This window comes from Gavia stellata, chromosome 11, assembly GCF_030936135.1.
Source record: "Gavia stellata isolate bGavSte3 chromosome 11, bGavSte3.hap2, whole genome shotgun sequence".
Taxonomy (NCBI): domain Eukaryota; kingdom Metazoa; phylum Chordata; class Aves; order Gaviiformes; family Gaviidae; genus Gavia; species Gavia stellata.
Window position 1 is genome coordinate 18,645,230 of NC_082604.1, and position 25,107 is coordinate 18,670,336.

Below are 25,107 nucleotides of genomic sequence, written 5' to 3' on the forward strand. Positions count from 1 at the left end.
AGCATTTGGGGGAGCAGGGTTCTATACTGCTATTCTTAAAGTAATAACAACAACAAAACGTTTTTCAGAAGGCACTTAATTAAGAGGCTAGGACTCCCCACACATCCTAGTAATCATATGCAAGTGCGGACCGACACGGTCAGGCAGGCAGAAATTTTCTTGCGTAGAGCCTACTGCACTGATCGCACGGGTTGAAAACACTGGCTGTACGTGGCATGTTTGGTGTCAGGGCATCAGACTATGTATTAAGCCTCACAGTAAAAATACTGGAGAAAATCAAGTTGTCAAGATTCGTATTGTAAAGTCATCATTAGATGATCATGCCTGATAAAATGGAGCATGCAAATGAAGCTGACAAATCTTAATTTAGCTCCTAAATCAGGAATTACAGGATTATTCTATTTCCACAAGTCAGAAATAGCCTGGATGTTGCTTAACAGTGATTCTTTAAATTTCTTTTCTTCAGAAAAATCTCTCCTTTTCCCCTGCTTCATTATGTTGGTTCGCATATGTTACTTATAGACACTGTTTACTGAACTATTGTCAATGCCCATGTCAATTTAGAGAGCATATAAAAGATCATTCCATCAAAAATAAGCCTGATCACCCAGAGCCCATAGTCACACACAGACGTGTTGGCTTCTGGGACTGCGCTGAGACTAAACTGGAGATTAATCCTCCAGTGTAAAATTTGAGGAGTGCCAATAGAGGTCAACATTTGTAAATGTATGAAAGCATATACGTATCCTTTTGCTGAACAGTAGCAGAATTTGGAATCTCACAGACCTGATTGCTGTTTGGGGAAGATTTGGGTGACATAAAGTCAGTTACCAACTCAATGTAATTTCTTTACTCATACCTCACAGAGAAGGCAGAACTGGAAGTTATTGGTAGATGCCAGACAAATTCATGTTAGGAATAAGAAGCTATTTTTAGTAGGGGTAGTGCCTGTGCCCCTTGGGAAGCAGAGACCTCCTTTGTAAGATGCACTTGAATAGCTCACCTGTTTCTGGGATCAATGCAGGTGTGATATTCCACAGCCCGTGACATACAGCTTGGACTAGATGGTCCCCTCTGGCTTTAAATCTATGAGTGCATTTAGTATCTGATTCTTTGGGTGTGGTTTCTGCTTGGTAATTTTAACACCTCCTCCTGGGGATTTCAGCCAGGATGTTCAGCTGGTAACATCTAGTCTGCAATTCCTCCGCAGTGTACCGTAAGAACAGGGGTTGCTGGCCAGCCACGCTGTGAAGTCTCATTTTTGTGAGGAGACAACCGGTGCTCAGGAAGTCTGGGAAAGGCTCAGGAAAGAACCAGCCCCTAAACTTACTACAGCCTGTGGATGCTTTAGACATAGTGTCTTCTTACAGTGGATACAAACTCAGCAGGGCTGCAGTCATACAGTACTTTATACAGTTAAAGTACTAGTTCTTTATAACTGTCAATGCCACATGGAAGCTTTGTCACTTGACTAGATGCTGACACAATCCTGAGAGTCCAACAGAAAACCAAGAGCTGATGTTTGCATGGTTGCCTCCATGATCCCCACAGCATTTCAGCCATTTTGAACGCAGAAGAAACGTATTCTTCAGGATGAGACCCTTTGCTTGGTTTTCTGCTGTGCCGAGCAGCAGACAGCTGGTGTCCTGTTTGGATAAGAAACACAACCCATGGATGTGGTACAATCTGGATTTTGCCTGATTTCCACCTGTCACAAGGGCAGGCAGCATCTGCCACCTTTGCAGCTAGTGTATTTGTTTTGGGTAAACAGAGCATTTGTTTATCAGTGTGACACAGTCACCAGATTGAGCTGCACCCTATAGCGTCACAGGAATTTGGTTTGAAGTTTTTAAAAAAATACATCTTTTATTTGACACCTCTATTATTAGTATTTATTGGTAATCTGGCAATAGCATCTTCCCTTTAGAAATGTAACTTTACTTTAAGAACTTCAAGTCCCACTTGTCATCAATCACTTGTCATCAAATCCCACTTGTCATCTGGAGGAAAATGCATAAATTATCAAATCTCTGGCTCCAAGACTCCATGTCTGAACTTACGCTGCACATGGAGAACACAGAGAAGAAAACAGGGTGGAACTCGCAGCCTCCAGCACCGTGGCCACGGGCTCCTCCTGCTTGAAGGGAGAATCTCCCGCTAGCTGGAGATGTCCTATGACATTAACTGAGCCGTTCTCTTCTAGCCAGTAGAAAGCAGCAAGAGGAACATCTAAAAGCATATTATTGGCCTTATTTTAAAAGGGAAGAGATGCATAGAGTGTAAACGGAGAGAACGAGGCCTTGTCAACAGTCTGTAGTACAGGACAGAGCAGAAGCCAAAAAGCGTCAGCTCTCTCCTGTCATTCTTGCTTTTCGTGATAGTACTCCTAGAAAGATCTCCAGTTCTGCAGTTAGGGGCAAAGGCCTGTGTCGCGTTTGGGTACAGGCGCCTCCCAGCACAGGACAGAACCGTGCCAGGCATTACACAGCAGGAGTTAGTTGTGTATTGGGTACCGAGGACATCGCATTTGCCACAGAGTATTTATTTTAGCAAATGAGCATATGGAGTATGTGGGCAGTTAATGAAATGTGGGAGTGTTCCTACTGCAAGGAGTTGTACATAAGGTCATGCGTATGGAAACATTTATTCCTGCCCAAGGGCGTTCGCAGCGTAGTCCCTGGAGTCTCCATATGGAGCTTCCCCCCTCTGGCGGCAGTCAGTCAAACCCTAGAACAAGCTATCCTTTGGTCATGTTGCAAAGCCTTCTGAAGGCCAAGGGCGAGGGAAGTCAACTTTTGAATGGCAGCCTCAGCACAGCTCCCGGAGAAAACTCAAGGAGATGTGGACAGTAATGCCAGGCCACCATTGTGAGTGGGGGAAATCGGTACAGGTTTTCCTTCCTGCATTTACTGCCTGGTTTCTGAAGGAAGTCCAGCCTCTGCAATCACCTTGTCTGCCCATCTGCTCCTTCCTTTACTATCTCTGGAACTCACTGACCAATTTCAAACAACTACGAGCAAGATGTGGAGATTTCAAAGAGAATTACAATCCCTTGAATTTAATACAGAGAGTGCCGAATGAAGGAAGTGCCACTGAGTGACAAGAGGTAGATCCCAGCCCTGTTACAACTCATTTAGCAGCAGCCAGCTGACCAGGAGGTATGTGTGTACTGTTGACCCACCAATAATACACACAGCTGCAAAGAATGCAAATGTACGGGCCGGGGGAAGGCTTCACTAGTTCCTTGTTCAAAAAACAAGTTGTTAATTTCTCTTCTGAATTTCTGAATCATGTGATTCTGACCAAAAACTGGAGAAGATAACAACTCTGAAAAGAACCCAAAGACAACAAAACACCAGTAGTCATACTGTTCTGGTTTTCAGTAGTAATTTTAAGCCTATCGTGGTATTTTGAAATAGGAACCTGGTTTGAGCCCTGCTGTTTGGCGTTTGGAGACATCATTTCTGTTAGAAACTAGCCTGCGTTGGTTTGGCCGCTTACAGAACAGGTTATTTCTCTTAATTTCACTGGGGTCACAGGCAAAGTCACCTCGCGTTCAGCTTCTAAGCTGAACACCCTCTCCCCTACCCTGCAGCATCTCAGCACTCAGTCGGCTCTCCGGCCGGCCCATGACTTCGTGCCCTGCGGCACAACTGCCGTGGCCCCCAGGCCCCCGGCCGCACGGCACCCCGCCACCGCCAGCCCCGCTTCCCAGCACCGCCCGCCAGCCCCCGGGCCCAGGCCCCCGTCGCCCCAGGCCGACGGGGCAGGGCGGCCCTCACGCTTCCCAAGGACACCCGCTGTCCCTGGAGAAGCCCTCCTGCAAGCGGCCTGCAGACGGCCCGGCCGCCCGCACCCAGCCGGTTCCCTGCGGGCCCCGCCATCGCCACCCGCCGGGCCCGAGGCCGCGCTGCTCCCAGGCGCGGCGCTGCCACCGCACCCCGAGGCCGCCCCCCGCTCTGAGGGGAGCAGGCACGGGGGCCACCCCGCGGCACCCCGGCAGCCGCTGGGGTGGGCTGCGGCAGTGCAGGCACCGGCGTCGGCAGCTCCAAAGGCGACGCGGGGGAACAGTGCCGGGACGCCCCCCGCCCGGATCCCCCCACCCCCGCTGTACCTGCTCCTCCCGGCCGGCAGGGGGCGGCACACCAGTTACCGAGCGGGGGGGGGGGTGGAAGAGGGGAGGCAGCTCCTCTCGGCGTAGGCGTCTGCTTCCAGGGCTGAGGAGGTGTTGCTGCGCATGCGCGAGCTGCCAGTGCCTGGGTGGGGAGGGCTGTGGCGCATGCGCGGCCGCACCCTGCGCATGCGTGCAGCCCACTGGCCGAGGCAGTGAGGGGAGGCGGCGGTGGTCCTGCGGGCAGCCATGAGCGGGTTTGGGGCTGCGGTGCCGCTTTCGGGCTCTTCGGCTGCAGCGGGGGCCCGGAACGGCAGCAGTGACAGTCTGGAGAAAATCGACATGTCCCTCGGTGAGGAGAGTGCCTCGGGCCCACCGCTGTAGTGGAGAGGGTGGAGGGGCGCGGGCTGAACCAAGCGCTAGGCCTGGGGGGGCGGAACGAGCCAACGGGCTTTGCCGGGCACCGGCGCGGGCGGAACCAACGCGGGGCGTAGGGGGGTGGTCTGCGCCAAGTCTGGGGGGGGGGGGGGGGGGGCAGGACCCTACGACAGCTAGAGAGCTGTATGGGAGCGGAATGCGAGGCAGGCTTCGGGGGTCTGTGGGCCCGTCGTGGTGGGGACGGGAGGCTCGGCTTGGCTGTGTTCCTGGGAGCAGCGGGGCTCCCAGGGATCTGGGCCCGGGGGGGTCGCTGTGCCTAGCTAGGGAGGACGCGGGTTCAGCGGGGTGGCTCCCCGTTCCATCTGTGTGTCCGGAGTAGGCCGAAGACTGGGGTGCTGCGTGCGTTTGGCACCAGTCAGGCCCGCGGTGCCGGGGCTCTTTGCTGGGTGGCCCTGGGGGAGCGTCCCAGGGCTCGTAATTGCAGGGGCGGGGGTGGTTAGGTTGCTGCTCAGCCGCGCTTGCCTTTTTTTCTTGCCAGGTTTGGAAGTTGGTAATGGCAAAGCTTATTTGTAACTCCTCTGCACTACTTTACCAGTCAGATCAAGCCTGATGTTGTCTTTACCACGTAGTTTCCTGTGACGATTTACCCCTTTCTCCTCTGTCTTCCCATTGGTGGTGTGTGTGTGTTAGGAAGTTGCACAGCCTCATTACAGATCTGCAAAGCTGTGTCTTTCAAGAGTATCTGAGAAACTGACATCCACACTATGTATATTTCAAAGAGGTACCTCAGAGTAGTTCTGTTCTGGTCCTATGCGCTGAGTCCCTGCTGAGTTGGGGACACATTTGGTGTGTTCCTGGAGTGCATCTTCCAGTTTAGTTTTATCCAAAAAAATTGGGTTTGTACACTCTGACATTGCTCCATGACACTACCAGAGCATGGTAGATAGATACTATCAGGAGACTTGCTTCAAAAAGTGAAATCACGATGTGAACTAGAATGTTAACAGTAGACTTGGCCTTTGTGGACCACCTTAAAATAAGAGGATTTTTATATTTTTTCTTTCTGTAAATGATCTAATGGAGTTCTGTGTTTTGCCAGTGGATATTACTCATGAAATGATGTTTAAAGTTTGTCTGAATGTGGAGTAGCATTACAGCATTCATATAAATCTATAAATCTATTTTTACTTATAGTATAGCACACTGAATCTTTGTTTCCAAGGTTACCAGGATTAGTAGAGTTATTGATTCTGAGTGGCTAGTTCTGCTTTCATATAATCTAATGTTTCTTACTTGACCAAGTTAACCTGTCAGTTAGCCACTGCTACATGTCCTGGACGTTGACTAATAGCAAACTGTTGTGGCGTCATGGTGACATCTTGTTTAAGAAGCTGTTGTGAGTGGGTGTGTCCCTTGTTTCCTTGCAAGGGTAACTTGCATGAGAACAGTTTCATCCGCGCAACTGTCCCGGAGTCAAAGTTGTGTGTTCTGGTGTAAACAAAAATAAGATTCAATCCCACGTTTGTTGTGATATCAAAAAAATTTGACACAACATTAATCTAGGAAATCTTAAGATCTAGATCTTAAAGTTGAGTATTTTCTCATATAGTAATACAGATTAAACCTGTTTTTGTTGCTGGTGTGTTATGTGCAACTCATCTGAAGCTAAGCTTCCAGTTTGATAATAATCCCAGATTATTCTACTCTTCTATCTATAGGTTTGATCTCTGATCTCAGGCAAGATAGGAGAGTGCTTCAGTGTGTCTTGGCTAACAAATATGTAAAGTCCCAGATATCCTTCATTTCCTCAAATAAGAGAATAGCTGAAACTTAAGTTCTTTTATTTAAAAACTTGTAACCCTGTGTGCAGCAGCAGTTAGCAGCACCTAACTTGCAAAAATGGGATTTAAGATGGAGCAGATGAACTGTGAAGCAGGAGTCTGTGCTCTCTGAATGTGGTGGTTTTGTATCACAGGTACATAGGAATGGAAGCAGCCATTACACAGAATTACATATTCTGCTCTAAAAGTTTTGGAAGTTTTAGTTTTTGTTGAACATCACTTTATTAGTAGTGCTAAGTTCAAATAATGCTTCTGGTTGAGTACTGCTATTGGCAGTGATCGTTTCTGCTATTTTGGAGTTGTATACCATTTTGAAGTGGCTTTGGTTTCCTTTTTCATGTAAAAAGTATAGTTTGGGAATCCTTGCTCTAGGGATGATGCCTTTGGTAAAGAAGATTCTGTAGAAATCAAACCCTGAGTGACCTGTGTCAGTATTCCTTATCCTAATAGGTGTTTTTTCTGAATATTCCATCATTTTTGCAGTGAAGTAAGCTGCTTTTCTCTTAGCTTTGCTTCAGCAGGGTACAAAACACTGGATAACAATATGTTGTGACTTTTTCTTTTTTTTTTTTACACCGTTTTCTCTGTTCTACCCCATCCGAGTCCATGGGAACCCTGCTAAGTAAGCACAGTAACCCTGTTCCGATCTCTCCCCAGTGCAAAAAAGGATGTCCGTGTTTGTGGTAGCTCCCTGTTGAAATATAACATTTTTATGAGAGCAGTTGCGCTCTCCCGATCTAGATGCAATAAACATAATGTGACATTTTCCTTTATGGTGTTTTTGTAAACAAGCTAACAGTCAAATAAAAGCATGCCACATCTGTTGCTTTACTCTTATCTCCTGAGCCAGCTATCCATTGGTGAAGGGAATCAGACTGGTGTGGCATGATTTGCACTTGACAGACCTGCTGTTCACTTTTCACCAGTTTATTACCTTACATATATTCTTAAACCAATTAATAATTTGATCAATGTTGTTTCCCTGGACAATAGATAAGATCATTGCTTTGGATTGTAGATACTTGGGGAGAGAATTCTTGTCTGCTTTTTTCCCATCATCTCAACCTCAGTGAACATATGAAGATAACGGATGGGCTGAGTTCTTTTTGTGTGATTTTTAAGTAACTTAGGATGAAGGAACTAAGACTTGAATTGACATTTTGTCTAGAATCTGCAAAGTCTGTTAGTGAGATGGGATTACCTTTGTTTTAATGGTATACAAAAACTAATGTAGTCATTCAATTTAAAATTTCATGCTGGGCTGACTGCCACGATCTTTTCAAGTCTCTTGGATGTTCTGGATGTATGCAACTGCTTCTCTTTTGCTAGGGCATTGTATTATAAAGGAAGTACTGTAAGACTAACAGGATCTGGATATTTTATAGACATCTGTCCGGAACCTTAATTTGTATGTGCTGGCTTTGCAAGATTAACTGGTCTGTTTCCCATGACTCCAACCTGATAGGGTTTTTTCTTCAGAAGTAGAGTATGTCTGCAATGTGTCAAATCCTTGTTTTTTTATTTTCTGCTCACAGATGATATAATTAAACTGAACAAGAAAGAAGAGAGAAAGCAGTATTCTCCCAAAATGAAAAGAGGGCTTCAGCAGAATCGAACTCGACAGTTCAGGACACCAGGCTCCAAGTGGGGAATCCAACAGCAGAAAGGTGTGTATGCCAAACATAATGTGCTTTGTGCAATATTTTTTTTTGAGTTGAAATGTAACCTAATGAAAGTGTATGGATTGACATGGTCAATTCAGGTGTCTTTCAAATAGTGTCATATGCAGTTTTGATTATAATTCAGTTCTTTGTGATCCGTTTATGCTTGGTTTTGTTTCTGGTTCAGTGTGAGAAGGTCATTGACATGTTTGGCCAACAGGGATCTTAGGTGCTTGATGGACTCTATTTGATTCAAAGAAGGATTGGCTTTCTTTCTAATTTTTTAAATTTATTTTAATTTTGCAAATTGTGTTGATACTTTGTCCCTTCTCAGAGATGGATAGAAAGAGTGCTTATGCCAAAGCCTGTACATTAGGAAATGTGGAGGCCTTGCCAGAGCTCAGACCTTTGTGCAAAAGAGCCAGCATGTTTATATTTGCTGGGTATGATTCTCCTAGTAGGTTTCCCCAAAATAGCTGTTACCGCAGACTGTAATGCTGCTTCTGGGATATATAAATTGATAGTGCAGAGTGTCTGAGTTGGCTTTTCTTGGGATGCAAAGGAAGCACCATGTCAGCCTTCTTAAGCCAATGTTTTTACAGTGGAATACAAAAGTGCGGGAAAAAAAATCATATGGGCAGGGAATGAAGAGAGGAAAAGTGCGCAATAACAGCTTTACTGTAGATTCCTAGAGTAACTGTCAGGTTTTTTTTGATAAAGAGGAGTCATATTCTAAAATGATTCCCAGGTTTTAGTCCAGTACATGGCCAGCACCTGCTTGAAGTGTAGACTGGTTTTGCTTACATTTAATTTTGAAAAGTATCTTTTTAGCGCTGGATGATCAAAATGTGGAAAATTACTGTATAATCAGAAAGCTTACCACCTCAATACAAGCTAATTAGGTGTTTAAGTTAATACATGCAATTTCTTGTTTAGTAGCATTGATTTAAAACAAATACACATCTGTCTGGTGTATTCACAGTGATCCCCATTTTATCTTTGTCATGCTTAATGTTTGTTGTAGCAGCAGCATCTTGGACACAAATGTCTGTGGGGATCAGTGGGATGTCGTGTTGCTCAGGGCTCAGAGTTTTGCTTTTTACACAGGCCAACATGGCAGTATTACTTGTGCATCTTTAGTAAATTGGTGACAGTGCAAGAAAATATTTTACATCAGTCAACCCAAATGTAAGAATATTTGTGTAGGTGAAAAGTAAGTGAATTTAAGTTGTAGATTATCAAACACGTAGGCTTCTATTTATGACCACAGTTGCCAAATACAATTGTTTATGATCTAAAGGGCAGAAAAGAAGCAAGTATTAGAATTCAGAATTTTAGGACAAACTTGAGCTGCAATTACAAAATTCTAGATACAACCGTCTTGGCAGTTACTTTTCTCTCTTGGAACCTTCCATTCTTGCCTGCCCTTGTTCTAGGAAAAAGCAAACATTTTTTTTGCAAAATTGCCAGATTCATGATACGTTGGAACACTGTGAATAACTGCTTCCTCCTGTACAGCTCACACATTGTCTCCCATTGAAAGCAAACCTCTCTTATATTCTTTTTTGAGCAGAAGGTATCATTAAATAGTTCTTCTGAGCATTCTAGTTATTAATAGCCTATGACCGATAGATTTATTGCTGCTCCGTTGCCATTGAAATTATTCTGATAAGTAGCAAATCCTCTGTTGTTTGTGGACAGCTACAGAAACCACAAATGATCAACAGCATTCAATTCCTTGTGGTTTTAGAAGTGTCTGCCAAACTCTCTGGAAAGAAGCGAGGAACTTGATCTGGGACTGTTTTCAGCTTTTGCGGGGGAAACAGAGAGAAGAACATTGTTCATTTAAATAAAAGTTGTCCTTGGTGATACACAGAACGCAACTGCAGAAAACCCTGTGCAGCCTGAGCTAACTTTGAGGTGGTGGTTTATTTGAGTAGAGGTTGGTCCAGAGAGCTCATGAGGTCCCTTTCAGCCTAAGTAACCCTGTTTCTCAGCTTTTCTATTCGAAAAGAAAAGCATTTGCTAACCATCCACAAAATGTGGGTACATAGCAGTTTCTCCATGGCAAATTTATCTAAGCTGGGTTCTGATCAATGGCTTACCTCATGTGATGGCTCCTGTCTTGTGAAGAAGCACAGATTTGTTATTGATGCTATGAAGTCAGATATGTCAAAGCGAGATGTGTCTGTTGCTGTAGAGCTGACTCCTTAGTCTTAAAGTTATCTTGCAGTCTGAGGTTCTAAAGAGGATGATACTTCGGGTTGAAACTGAAGCATGGTATGTATTCACAGCGTGAAGCTAAATGGCTCCAGACAGGGTTAACCAAACCCTTGTAACTGGAGAGTTCAGATGTTTATACTACAGACCTCAGACTTACAAGCCTTTTATATTCAAAGGCTGCTTTCAATTCTCAGTTTCATCCAGACTGCCATGCCGACTTCTAATTGAAAACACTTTAAATGTGATGTAATTCATATGCTGTTTAATATGGTTTTGTGGGCCAATTGGTATATTCTTTATTTCTTAAGTCATGTCTTGGGAACCACTGATCTAAATAAATAAGCTTTGAAGTTGCTTTTTTTTCTTTTCTTTAAATTAAACTGGGCATTTAAAGTTTGCTGAGTGGTTTTTTTTTTCTTTGATTTTGTATTATTCAGCACTTGATGAAGTTCCATTTCAGAGTATTTTGGTAGTTTTCTATGCCAGAATGACTCTAATGTTGTCCCTGTAGACATGTCAAATAACAAATTTTCAACAGAAATTAATGCAATGGACTAGAGCAAAACTCTGACCTGTATGAGAAGTTGATTATTCTTGTACTAGGGCTAAAATAACTTGCTAAAGTAACTGAATGACCAAATTGTATTCAAGTGTAGTGATAGCTTCTGCTCTAAGGCTTGAAGTGTGCAGCCAAATAACTTGAGTTGCCCACCTAGCACCTTAAAGCAATAAGCTTTTTCTTTCAGTAAGAATTGTTGAACTCTTCATGCTTGTTGCAGGTTATGGTAAAAATCGTTTGGGACGCAGAAAGAAGATAGCAGGGAAGAAACGTTCTTACAGAGTTATAACTGGCTTGGCAGCCAAGAAAGCAATGGGTTCACGCAAAGGAATTAGTCCTCTGAACAGACAGCCACTTAGCGAGAAGGTAATTACTGCAATTCTAGTGGTTCATGTAAGAACAGATTTAAAAAATGAAACACAATGGCTTCAGAACAGTGCTACTGAAATATAAAATGGAGACATCTGGTACAACCTTTTGTTAAATTGGGGATGTGTTAGCTGAGTTCTTGTTTGTTTTGAGGGGGGGTGGTTAATGGCTGGGTTTGAAAGTTGTTTTTTTAATCACTTAATTGGGTTGCAAGTAATGAAAATTGCAGTACAGAAGTATGTTCTGTGCAAGTATGGAGATCGTTACTGTCTTTTTTGCAAGAAAAGCTCACTTACTAGGATTTCTTGTTGTTGCATTGCTTTGTTACAAACCAATGATTCAGCCAACATGCAGGTGTTAAGTATGTGCCTGTTACAAAAATGGGAGTTTTTGCAAAATACTTAACTGCTTCAGCAGGCTCACTCTTCCGCACTCCTGCAGTGCATTTTTGCCTACTCCATCTCATTCAGCATTGCAGAACAGGCATTGCTTTTGGATTTGTGAAGAAGAGTAATTTTAGTGAAGAAGAGTAATTTTAAAGACATGTAGAGCATGTGTTTTCTCAGTTTAGGGAGACAGAGTAATCAAAAAGTAACTACTAAGCTCTGATACTATCTTTTGGTAATGAGGGGAATACAGAATTCATGGAAGTGTAGAAGATATTTTCAAATTATACTAGACTGTGAAAGGTAGACAAAGCCAAATGTATTCTATATGCAGTATGTAAATGGAAATTGAAGGAAAAGTGTGTGTGTGTGTATAGTATACATAGATGCTATATATATTTATTTTTTCTTAAGAATGCACAGCGGAATTATCCAGTTTTGAAAAAGAAAACAAACCTGCAGAGACAATCTGAAATGCAGAGAAAACAAGCTCCAGCCCTCAGGAGGCCTGCGCCGCTAAACAGAAGGTAAAACAAAAAGTGCGCTTTCTGAACTCTTCTTGACGACTTTCCGTAGTGAGTCTTGTTTGACAGGACTGAGTCCAAGAGAAGATGATAGGTACTGACAGTAGTAATACAGTCAAGGCTACCATGTGTATGAAGTTCTGCAAATCTGGAAGCTGAGCATGGGACAAACATGGTCTCAATGCAAAGCCAGATATTTATTACCGTTCAGAGTACTCAGGAAGTACCTCTGTTTGTCAGCACCTGGTATTCTGCCTTCATTTAAATCATAGGCAGCCTGTATGGAAAAAACCAATGTGGATTTCAGTAGCTTTGAAGTGCCAGTCATGGTTTAGTGAACCTTCTAAATAAAATGCCTTTGTGGAAGCTGGTGCCATCTTCAGTTTCATGGAAGCTATTGCATGTTTTATTTGTGCTGGAATTAACATGTCTGTTATGAACTGCATCTTAACTGGTCTCCATAATGAAAATTTTCACTGTGTGACTCTATTGTGGAACTGTAAACAAACTTCTTTATACGTATCGAGACTGCTCCTTTTTTTTCAGCGAATCAGCAATGTTTAAAGTGCTAGAGGATACTGAGCAAAGTAAAAAGCAGAATTAATAACCATACTGTCCTGTGACGTAGGAGTGCTAGGCTTCTATGTAACAGAAGTGATTTCTCCATGTACGAGTAATGTGTTTTGTTCCTAGTAGATGAGAAGTTTATTGCAACTGGAATGTTCAGCCTCAAAGAGGCAGCATTGCAGATGTCCTTTGGGATGTATTGGGCATTTTCCTGACTTTCATAGTAGTCTCTCTAAGATGTTATCTGTGGAGCCTTTGATAACTATATTTTAATAAATATTACAGGAATAACATGCCATCCACTTTTGCCAGAATTGGAAACAAACTAAATCAGCAGAAAGACACTCGTCAAGCAACTTTCCTGTTTAGAAGGGGCCTGAAGGTAATAAAAATTACTGAAAACAACAACAAAATTGTGCCACAGGTTCTAAGCTACCCTATAACACTGATATTAATGAATCAACTTCGAATATCAGATCTGGGTAGAAACTTCAGGTGGACTGGGAAATAAGCACAGCTTCTTCTAGGGAAATGTACTTGTCCTCTTCAGTTACGGTAACCCATTGAGTCTTGCTTCCTGTTCCAGTGTAGCTGGACTGTTCAGAGGGTCATGGAACTTGTCAGAGTGTTTGAGGGTAGTTGCAAGGTATTAATTTTTCCTTTTAAAAGTAAATGTTAGAAAGCACTGTGCAGCTTTCAAAAGTTGCATTTGGGTGAAGGATAGACCAGAAACATTTTAGAATCTGAATCTGGGGGTTGGGGGGATGGGTTTTTTAGTTATTTTGGGGTTATTTATTTTAGTTAAGTTATTTTAGTTACTTAAGGGTTTTTTTGAATAAGATCAAGAGAATAGAGAGTGTGCAGTGAATGATAGTGGTGTTCTCGGTTTTCATTTGTGCCCTCGTTCTACATCTGCCATCATTGTGACTGTAGGTAGCTGCTGTCTTCCATCCACATGGATTGCAGAATTGCAGACGGGATCAAGAGGAAGAAAAACAAAACCAAAGTCCTTTAAAACAGCAGTGGGACTTAGTGGCATATTGGATATTATGTATGTTAACATTGATCATATGAGGAACTAGCCACGTTATTCTTGCTGGCCTGGTAACATTTTGGAGTATCTTAGTGAAGTGTATGTTTGTTGACATAGTCCTCAAAAATGTTTGCATCTCTTTATTGGTTAAGTTACTGTCATTGACAACTGTGTTTAAATTATTTTGTGTTCTTAAAGTAATTTCTTTCCAATGTCTTAAAAAGTTAATAGGATAGCTATCTTTGAAGTCCCTCTGAAAGTACAACCCTGTTTATGCAAGATGTTCAAACAGCTTTAAACTTCTGGTTTTGAACTGCTGTATTTCCAGCTGCTACAATGGGAATCAAGACAGTATTCAAATCCAGTGTCTGTATTGATGTGTTTTCAGGTGCAGGCCCAAGTGCAGTCAACAGATGATCTTGATAATCAGACAGTAAAGAGAACTCGTCAGTAAGTATTTAATTTGGAAAACTTCAGTTTGGTTTTTTTTCCGTGTAGGCGTATCAATCGCATGACAGTGATCCTCCCCCTATTCTCAGTTATTTCCTAAATTATCTTCTAATTTAACCAGGAGGAATTTATTTGCTTAAGATGCTTGCAGGAATGAGGGGGAAGGTGGTAGCTTCGGAGGATCAGACTAATCTCTACCACTCATGAATACTGCATAGACTGGAATTAAAATTCAAATGTCAATGTTCTCTTGAGCTCTTGATGTAATTTCCATTTTATTTAATATACATATAAGCCTATGAAGCAGTTTGGAAATAAGCGAGGCAGGTCACAAGGTGGACATTCAGCTCTTGCCCCACGTATTCTTCCCATATCATTCTGTGCCTGCTAGGCTCTTCACAACTTGTTTGCTGGTAACACAACAGGCTGAGTAAGCAACGTATGCTGCAGACCTGCAGTCTGTCACCTCTTTAATTTGCTATGAGGACCATTTTGGCCCCGTCTGTGGCAAGGAAACTGAATGTTTTAAAAAAGTGAACATTTCAGTCAGTGCTGTAGTTCTGGAACACCTTGCCAGCATGTGATCTAGCGCTCAACCTGAATAGGTTTAGATAATGTAAAAGATACAAGAATCAATGGCCAAGCTTCTTGTATATCGTTTGACTGCATGTGGTCTTCATACTGGCCTGTATGCCAAAAGCGTGTACATTCTGTGTTTTGGGCACGCATTTAAAGGTACTCTCACTGAAACTTCTGCAACGTTTTTGTAAGTGTTTTTTGTGTTCTTTCAAACTAGATGGCGAACTTCTACCACGAGTGGAGGGATTCTGACTGTATCTATTGACAACCCAGGAGCAATCATAACCCCAATGTGAGTTTTCAAAAAAATTCTGAAATGTTCTTAACATAGCTGAAATCGCTGTTCTGAGCCATTTAGCAAGTTCCTTGCAGATAGTATTTCAGATGACCTCAAGGTCACAGCTTCTTGTGAAGACTTAAATCTGTCTCCTTTCAGAGTGTTTCTGAGCTGTGTTTGAATAATATCATAGCTGGATTTCTCAAGGCATCTCCCAGTGAGGAGCTTGATGTAGTGTATGGAGTTGGAAGAGTGGTGGGTTGGTAGATTTTGACCTTGTCTGCCTCTTCTAAATCAGACCGTATCTCATGAGTATCTTTTTTCATGAGGTGGTTTATTTTAAAAATCTCATGAGTATCTTTTTTCATGAGTAGCATTTTATCCATAAGGAAGACTGTACCAATTTTTACTTTTTGTATTTATGGGAATAATTAACTGCAAATTATGCATTTGTCAGTAGGATTGAGAGGTAAAAGATAAGATTGCTTCCTGCTGGGAGACGTGCTGTCTGATAACGATAACAAATGCTACCCTTTTATAGTTCTGCCTGACTTTTACCTTCTTGAATTTGTGCCCTCCAGCTATTCAGCCAGCCTGATCAAATGGCTTGATGAAAAATTCATGCCTCTATCAGCATTAAGGCTTTATTGCATAAAACACATATTCACTGTGTCCTTTGCAACATTCTTCTTTCGCAGTTCCCAGAAGTTACGATTAACTCGTACTCCTGTGCCACCATTTCTGATGAAGAGGGACCAGTCTGAAGAGAAGAAGATTCCCAAAGGGGTTCCATTGCAGTTTGATATTAATAGTGTTGGAAAACAGGTAAATGCAGTTTCTTTCCTTACCTGTGGAAGTAGTTTCAAGACAGATAAAATCCAGTGATCCAGGCACTTTCCTCCTAGACTCACTAATGACAGAAAGAGGGAACTAGTGACTACTTCTTGTTTCTGCTTCCAGTTCTTCCACTAACTTGCTGTGTAGCTTCAAGCGAGTAACTAAACTCACTGTTCCTGTTCCTCTAGTTCATGTCTTGCATGCCCACATGCTTTAAATGGGATTTAAATTGTTGAATATTTCTAAAAGCCTTCTGGTGTTCCTGCTGTGCTTGAATCAGCAAGTGTGCGTAATTCAGGGATGAGCTGCTTTCAGTTGTGTAACCTGCATGGAACCCTGATAGCTGAATTTATAAGGCAACTTTTGCTATGCATCTAGGGGGGGAAAAAAAAATCAAATGTGATGACGTAAAGACTTGAAAGATGAGCAATTTTTCACAAGTTTCATGAAGACGGGCAATTTGGTGCAGGAATCTTAGTGCTGTCATTCTGTCATTGAAGGAATTCTTACAGGGTGACAGTTAGATACTGTTCTTGTAATCAGCTCCTTACTGCCAGCTGTAGAAAAACTACATGGGGTCAGGGCATTGGTCTGGATTTGTTCCTTCTATGAATAAGCAGTATGTCAAAACTAGTCTACTACTATATTGTAAAATTAATTGAACTTTTGGACTAGACTCCAGTCTCCTGCCTCAACAGGATGGACTGGAAAGCAACCTGCATTAACATGGTTAAAATGCTGCTTTTGTTGAAGTTGCGTAGAATCTGCGTGGGGAAATTAGTGTAGTGAAAGTTCCCTTCATCAATCTGTCTGTCCTCAGTTCAACTTACGATATTTTGAGTAGACTTTAAATCCTGACATTGTGTACCATGTGTTCTTAATGAATTCTGAGAAATGTTAGCTCTTGATGTATAGTCCAATCTGATTTTTAAATTGGGTGGGAAATGATGAAATCAAATTAAACCTCCTTTTTTTTAATTTATTTTTAATCTAAGTGAGGCAATTAAGAAGTCAAATGGTGATACAGAATGAGGAAAAAATTATTCTTGTCTTCATTACTTTGATTAAATTAATCTAACATCTTTTACGTTTGTGGTGAAATGACTTTATTTTTCAGACAGGGATGACGTTGAACGAACGTTTTGGGATCCTGAAGGAACAAAGGACAGCACTGTCTCAGAACAAAGGAAGCCGTTTTGTAACAGTGGGCTAACCTGACAGATGGACTTGAGCGCTGATCCCATCTACCTAAAAAATGAGATAAAACTGGACAGAAGAATACAGCATACATCACTGAAATTCTCCAGACTTCTTGCTAAGATGGTGGCAGAGCTATCTATCTTTATTACTTTTACTTTGAATCGTAAAAGACATGATGCCCTGAGGGGGGGAAAGTGGGGAAACTGATCCGCTGGAGTGGCACTATCACCTGGTTGGAAAAGATTCTTTTGCCCGGCTGATGACAAACACCGATTTTGGTTCATCTTGCAACCAAAACACAGACACAGATTTTAAAAGTTGGTTTTTCTGTTTAGGAGTGCTCAGTATCTGTTCTTTGACCCCTCTGTTATGGTAAAGATTGTGTAAGTGTTTCATTACAAACCCCATTTTAGGGTTTTTTTAGGGACTGCCTATGAACTTTCCTTTGGACTGCAGTTTGGCACAGAGCCTCAGTCCATGAATACTTTGGTAGTGATGTAGCGGCATTTTTCATGGGAGCATTGGTTGTACTTCTTTGTGCTTTTGAAGTTCAATTTTTTTCCTTTCTTGAAAACTAAATGTTTTGCATCCTCAGTTTCACAAATAAAGCTGTTAGCTGAGACCCAAAATATGTAATTGGGATGGACACTATTCTACTCTTATCCTTAAAAGTGGTCCAGATCATATTGGAGGAATACTGCATAGGCAGTGTGAGAGTAATTTATATTACAAATAGCTCAAGTTCATCGTCCTCCTCTGTAAATGGAGTATGTCTCTCCTGTTTTTTCTTAAACTTTTGCTTTCTATTTCTTTTTGTAAGGTTTTTCACAAACTTAATGCAATAACTCCACATTTTTGAATAATTTCGTAGGAATAAATACAACAGTTCACAAGAAAGTCAGTGGTATGGTAGAGTTCCTTACCCTCCCGGACACAGGATTCTCATCTTGCATACCTTGCCCCAGAGGGTTTTCTTTGGCTCTTACAAATAGCCAGAGGCAAGCAGTCTAATGGCACTTGTTTGTGTATACCAAAGAGAGGTAAGATGTGAAGCTGATCAGAAGTGGTCAGACACCTTGAAATTGGACGAAACTGGGGAACATTGCTGGAAGAAAGCCCTCAGTTTGCCAGCATGTGTAAGGCATTAAGCAGGAGCATGTAGTCACTTGCTTTAAGCTTCACTTTGTGCATCAGAACCTGCAGGATGGTAACAGCTGGGGCATCCTCAATCTGAATTCATATGATCCCTAAAACTGAGGCACGTGTTCAGAATTGCTTCCAGACCAGAAACTGATGAACTTAACACTATTCTATAGCAATGAGATTTAGGTACAGTCAGGTAAAAGAATGATTGACTTGCTGCATCCAGAAATGTTTATGGGGTTTGAAGAGGGTTTAATTCCTGTATTGTTCCTGAAGAATTTGCATTTGACTTCTTACAGAGTTGGTTTGCTTGCATTTTTATCTCAAATTCCAAGTTAACTAGCATTTACCAGGAACTTCAAGGTTGAAGAGCATTTGACAGTAGAAGGGCTTTTGTTTGTATAGCAGTTTTAAAGTCAGAGTGCATCCTGATGCTATATAGTACTTAAATCCTTATTTTTAATGTTGAAAAATATACCTTAGCAGAAGCAAACTAAATGTAATGATGTTAAGGTTTTTTTCTTAATTACTAGTAGGAAATTTTTTTTTGAAAAAAATGTCCCACTGCTAGAATTTGAGTAGATAAAGTGTTGTCAGTCATCCTGTTTCAGTGTATACATTTTCCATGGGCCAGGATGCAACAAAAAAATTCTTTTGCATCAACATAGATGCAAAACATTGATGCAATGCATCAAAAAATGCTAGTTTGTATTTAATGAGAAGATGCTTTACACTGTACCTTTTGGTATTTTTTGGAGAAGTTATTACATTTGATCTATTCTGAAGCTGTTAATTTTTTTTTTTAAATAAAAAGTTACAGGTTTCATACTGTCTTGTTCCTGTTATAACCACCTGGACAATATATTGGTTATGTGAATTTTCTTATATCCTTCAAGGGATTCTTAATGATTAAATTCTTGTTAAACATTCTGAATATACCAAATATACCAAAAAGCAGCCTAACTTAAAGAGAGCTTGCATTCATTGCTCAGCTTAATATCCTGAAGATTAAGGACTTCTTGGAGTGGTACTGTATAAGCTCACTTGCATTTAAATGTGTCAGCTATTAATGTGTTTTTCAGTAGCACCATCTAATTTAGTGGTTTGGTGTGAGTATAGTACCAGATCCCTTAATCTGTCAGCCCAAGCATGGGTTTTCATGTTGCTGTGACATGTCGTGCTAGCGAGAAGTCACTGTCATCTAAACCTTGTATTACAGGATCACCCTGATAAACGACCGCCGTCGTGTTCTCCAGTGTGATGCTGGCAGGAGGCTTGCATAAGCTGTGGAAATGCTGCTATTAATTGGTGGTGCAGCAAGAAAATACTGCCTGTAAATACGTTTGGTAAGGCGTTGAGTATGGTGAGTGCTTTGGCACCAGATGATCTGCAGTCTTTGTTCTTCGGTACCAGCTCAAGCCTGTGCGGTTGCCAGCTTCAGGCGCTGCTCAGAGACGCAGCAGCTCCAGGGGAAGCCGCTGATCCTGCTTTCCCGGAGCAAGACTGGCCTTTGTTTGGACATTGCAAAGGGTGCGACCTTTTAAGGATCGATGACATCAAGGAAAAAAGCATGGAGCAGTTGGTGCTTTTCCCGCCTGGTTCAGTGATGTGCCTTTTCTCCGTGGTTTGCTGCTGGAAGGGGTCTGACGGCGCACCCGGCACCGGTGAGCAGTTCTCGCCCGAAAGCCCGCCTGTGCCGAGCAGCCGGTGCGGTGGCCCACCTGGGCGGGTAAACGAGAATCTTTCTGCATTTCAGATGGTGTGCGGGCACTGCAGCCATGTTCAAGGGGAGGTGAGCACCCTCGCACGCCGGATTACCCCAGGCGAGTGGAAAAATCGGACCCGAAAAGATGTTTCGGGTTATTTTAACGAGCTGCCCCGCGCCGCAGCTGTACCCGCGGGCGGGCGGGCGGCTGCGCACGCGCCCTCCGCGGCCTGTCACGGCTGGCGCATGCGCCCTCGCTGCCCGTCACTGGGCTTCCCCGCGCCTGCGCAGTGGCGCGCGAAGCCGGAGTAGCAGCAGCAGCAGCAGCAGCAGCAGCGGGCTGCGGCGGGGGGGAAATGGCGGCCGCGGTGCTGGCGGCGCCGGAGGGCGGTTCCGCCGTGATGCCGGCGGGGAACGCGGCGGCTTGTCCTCCGACACCTGGTCCCTCCGGTCCGGGTTCGTGGAGCCGCTCCTTGGACCGAGCATTAGAAGAAGCGGCGGCCAGCGGTACCCTCAGTTTGAGCGGCAGGAAGCTCCGTGACTACCCGCGGGCCAGCGCCGCCAACCACGACCTCAGCGACACCACCCAGGCCGGTGAGGGACGCGGCGTTGAGGGGGCCGAGACAGAAGGGAAGAGGGGTAGGGAACGCCTTGCCCTGCCCTCGGAAGCGCCTCAGGGCTGGGGGTAGCCGGTCTGGCGGGGCCTGGCGACTCCCCATCAGAGAGGGCTGGGGGCGGGGGGGGCGGCTGACTGTCTTCCCCCCCGCAACGCCCTCTGAGGGGGCGTTGTGGGGGACAGGACAGCCAGCCCCCCGCTAAGAGTGAGATTGAGGTGATCAATTTGCTGTCTTTTCCGTAAATTGAAGCTGGATGCATGAGGAGGAGAAACTTCTTCAGTGTGTGTTTGAAGGGTTCTCCCCCATTTCTTTTCAAGAGTGTATGTCTGGGTGTAGAGGGGGATTTCCCCCCCGCTCTCTCTGGAGGCGATGCTTGGCATGTTTCTTCTCTTGGGCCGTTTCTCCTTCATGCTTTCGCCTCCTCCCTTCGCTCTCCGCCCTTCCTCTCCTCGGCTGAGAGGCAGGATGGAGGAGCTGTTGCAGGGTGCTCCTTCCTCTCCCCGTCGTGGGTCTTGCCGGTGAGATAATCTCCATTTGTTGGGTTTTTTTCTTCGTCGTCTCCACTCTAGAGGTGTTTCCTTTGTTGGAGGCTGTTTTAAAACGAGTTATGAGGCTTTTCTCAGTACTGCTACTCACTGATGTGGTTTTAGCCAGGCATGTGCTTGTTCTGATGTATGTATATGTGAGAGTGTGTGTGTGTATATACACATATATAGGCACTCTCACCATCTCTCATCTTGTACTCTTGATAGGAGAAACTAGCTTTCCAAGAAGGGCTGTCAGGTGTGCATGTGCTCAAGACAACTGTTTCTTGCGCTCCTACGCTGCTATTATTGTCACTTATGACAGCCATAAGCAAGATATGAAAGGTACTTTAAGTAGAATCATGTCCCTTTTCTTTTTTTTCCTCCTGTACTGTATGGATAAAAATATTAAGAACTTCTAAGAAATACTTCACAAGGTACAGTAAGCAATAGAGCTGGTTTTTTTCCCTCTGTTCCTCAAATATATTCATAGGAGTAGACTAAAAATGTATACTTTCCCTCTAAGCGCCTTGATCATAAGCAAAAACACATTTGTGGAGTATGTTTACATACTACTGTATTGAATGGAGAGATGAGACTTGGGAAGTGCTGAAAGTTTTTGCAGGATGTAGAAGTTTTCTTAATGCATTATATAGAGCAAATTTAGTTTGTTTTCACTGTCTAGTTGTGTAACTGAAGTAAAAGTAGTTTTAAAACGTGTCAGCATGCCATTTGTTTGTAGCTTTGATCACTTCCTATGTAGTCATTTAGATTTTCTCCTGTTTTATGTTGAGTTATAGCTTAGAAATAAACTATCTTTAGAAATCAACTCCAAACATCACCTTTTGAAAGTTACCATGGTTGTTAGTAAGTGTGTTGATACACTCTCAGTTAAGTAATTCAAAATGGAGCCTGCTTTAATGTCGTCTGACTTCATACTCTGTCCTGTAACATCCTATTTATGCAAAAATTTGTCACTAATACAAAAAAACCCACACCACCCAATCAGACTTTGAGACAGATGGGGTTTGTTTGACTTGAACACGTCTATAAATAGAAAACACTTCTTGTTAGGAAAATTTTTTTGTTCAAAGGATTTTCTACAAATGCAGTTGCACAATGAATGTGTAGTGGGCTAATCTGTAAGCAAATACAACATACGCGTTTTTGAGGGATTTGGGCTTTTTGTTTATAATACTATTCATTTACTGTACTTTTAAACAATTTGTGGGAATTCTTGTTTCCACCAAGGTTCCCATCCATTGTGATGAACATTTGCATTGTAGTTGTTCAAGAAGCATTAAATGCTAATAAGCAGCAGTGCATACCATACACTTTTGTGCATTTATCATCACAATGAACCTTAGAAAAAAGCTAGAACTGTTCTTAAGTTGTAAGAAGCAAAGCTTATTGGGGGGACATACTCTGTTTAAATTATCTGTTCTGAAGGTTGCTGTGAATAACTTAATCTTGCGCCTTTTTTTGGCGTGGTCTGTTCTATGACTTTTTTGTTTTGAATAAGGCTGGGCAGTGGAAGAAAATCCATACAAGTGTTTCTGACCCCCAGTTTTCAGTTGAGTGCTCAGCTACAATTTTAATCCACTTCTTTCTCCGTGTCAGTTTCTTTGTTGTGTAACTTCCAATTCTTTTGTATGGGAGTATCCACAAATAATATGGTATAACGTATATGTGTTAGGTGTTATAAACACTTTAAATAACCCCCTAGACTGTAGACTCCAAGTGCCTTCCTGCATGCTGTGCCGCAAAGACTCAAAGCAGCACAGGTGGGGCGTGTGTGTGGAGTTTCATAAAAGTCGTTGGAATTACTCCCAAACTATAAAACTGAAGACAAAACAATGTCTATGCAAATCTTACTCCTTTTTATGTGCCAGAATAGACACCTCTTAGTGTGGGTCATGTTATACGGGTATAGCTCATTCCCGTTCTTGCAGTAATAAACGTAATTGCATGTCACTGTAACTGCATCGATGCTAAAGAGGTGGGAATGAATCACATCCCTCACATCAATGTACTACATTGCTAGAAAACCAGCATCTAGCATAGCCTTAAGCCTTAACAGAATCACTGGCCTTGCCTGGAAGCTGTTGTTAATGCAGATGAACCAGCAAAGCGGGTCAGTAGGAACAGGGCGTTAGAGATTAGATGCTTGATCAAGTTTAGTTGGGTGCTCTGTGCAGACTTTGAGGTTGATGATGGGCAGAGGGAGAATCCCTTTAGGTAGGTATCAGCCATAAGGTACATTTTCAAATGTTAAATCAGTGGGAAGATCACATTTCTTTGGATCTTCTATGAGTTCAGAGTTGACAGTAATACTAACCTTGGTGCTCAAGCTGTAATAGCTTCTAGGTACCATTCTTAACCGCTCACTAAACAATCATCAGAGCTGAGTTTCTGGCAGGTGTGACTTAACTTTGGAAAAATGTTTGATAAAGAGATGATAGAATCATAGAATATGTCAAGTTGGAAGGGATCCATAAGGATCATTGAGTCCAGCTCCCTGCTTCTTGCAGGACTACCTAAAACTAAACCATATGACCAGATCAGGTTTGCTGCATTTTTATTCTGGAAGTTAATATAATATTTCTGTTAGGCATCAGTGGAAAAAATTAAGTTCCTCATTAATCATTCGCCTCAGCCACTAAACTTTTCACTGGAAAGTGAATTCTCCAGTAATGTCAGAGCCTTAGCTGCTTCTGGGCACTGCTGTCTTCCAGATGGTGAAGACCCACAGAAGGCTTTTTAAACCAAGATCAATGCTCAAGGTTGTTCTCAGAACTGAGCAGGTAAGTTCAGGCATTGAAGTAATAGTGAGTTTCTGGTTGTTTTGCACTTTGACTGGAATTAAGATCACATAATATAAAATCAAATTGAAGATGGGGCAGTCTATGCTTGAGAGCTTTGGAATGGATTAGCAGGAAGGTAGCTCCCCACAGTGTGTGATGCAGTAGTCCATCTCGCATTCTTGTACATGTGGGATAGCTCCTGTACAAGAAATGCAGTGTAATAACAACTTAGATACTGAAAGAGGGGAAAGCAGCTGTTCTTTATGCTCATCCCTTACAACTTAATTGGAGTTTTAGGAAGTGACTCAAGCTTACAAAGCTTATTGATGATAAAGAATGAGCAATCTTCTGCAAGGATGCGCTTCTCTTTCTCTTAAATACACTTTCATTGAACCTGCATTATCTATCCCGATTTTATCTGGGTTGAATTATAACCCATTTGCTCATTCCACTCTTTTTCTCAACCAGGGAATAGGAAAAGGAAGGGCTATAAACCATCTGAGTTATATATGAAAGGAAGCACAGTTGCCTTTTGCCAGTGTTAGTGTAGGCTCTGATGTCATTATTTGACAGCTTTCCCAGTGGCCTAAAGCATACATTGAGCAGAAGAGTTATTTGTCAAACCCTCCATGACAGCCATAATTACCTAAACCACTCACTATCTGCATTTTTAAAGGAGAAGATGGGAATATGTGAATTTATGCAATAAAAGAAATGTCTGTTGTATGGAAATCAACTAGTAAGATAATTACATGCAGAGTACTATGTCTTGTTTCTGGAATATATTAGTAGTGCAAAAGGATAGCAAGACTCTGAAAAGGAAGAAAAAAATTGTCTGCTACTACCTTTTGAATGACTTTGCCAATAAGGTATCTGTAGTTTTGTTCTTACCAGCTCTCCATAGAAACAGTAAAATCTGACCATAGTGTCAATAAAATTTCTATATGCTAAGTGTTTGCGTGCATTTAGAAGGATTACAGTGACTATACGAGTGTTCTGCAGTAAGAGGTCTCACTGGTATTTTTATTTCCTGCCAGAAATGTAGTTGATATTACCTGATGAAATGTAAAACAGCTTGAGAAGTAAAGTATGGCTCATACAGCAGTGGCCGTATTTCCCAAACATTTGTTCTTAAAGCCACAACAGCCAAATCCAAACCATCCTAAAATTAAATAATTGTTTGAAAAAAAGAAAAAACCTCTTTGGGTTACTGTATCTTTAACGTAATTTTATTATGAACTTTAAGATAACTTGGAAGGAAATGGGATTGTTCTTTGTTCAAGTTGCAGGCTATTTATCAGAAGAGTTTACAGTGTTGG

At 42.5% G+C, this 25,107-nt stretch overlaps 2 protein-coding genes across 2 annotated transcripts in view; both read left to right on the forward strand.

Moving 5' to 3' along the window:
• The first annotated feature begins 4,354 nt into the window (after positions 1 to 4,354).
• FYTTD1 (forty-two-three domain containing 1) lies at positions 4,355 to 18,964 on the forward strand. Its single transcript, XM_059822646.1, has 9 exons — positions 4,355 to 4,463; positions 7,866 to 7,997; positions 10,994 to 11,139; positions 11,943 to 12,055; positions 12,905 to 13,001; positions 14,041 to 14,102; positions 14,899 to 14,973; positions 15,657 to 15,783; positions 16,913 to 18,964. The coding sequence occupies exons 1-9, from the start codon at positions 4,361 to 4,363 to the stop codon at positions 17,006 to 17,008; spliced, it is 951 nt and encodes a 316-aa protein (XP_059678629.1). The 5' UTR covers positions 4,355 to 4,360; the 3' UTR covers positions 17,009 to 18,964.
• A 1,235-nt stretch (positions 18,965 to 20,199) lies between these two features.
• Positions 20,200 to 25,107, forward strand: part of LRCH3 (leucine rich repeats and calponin homology domain containing 3) — a 62,265-nt gene continuing 57,357 nt past the window's right edge. Inside the window, exon 1 of the mRNA XM_059822502.1 lies at positions 20,200 to 20,437. Within this exon, the coding sequence (XP_059678485.1) occupies positions 20,200 to 20,437 (238 nt within the window). The remainder of the gene's footprint in view (positions 20,438 to 25,107) is intronic.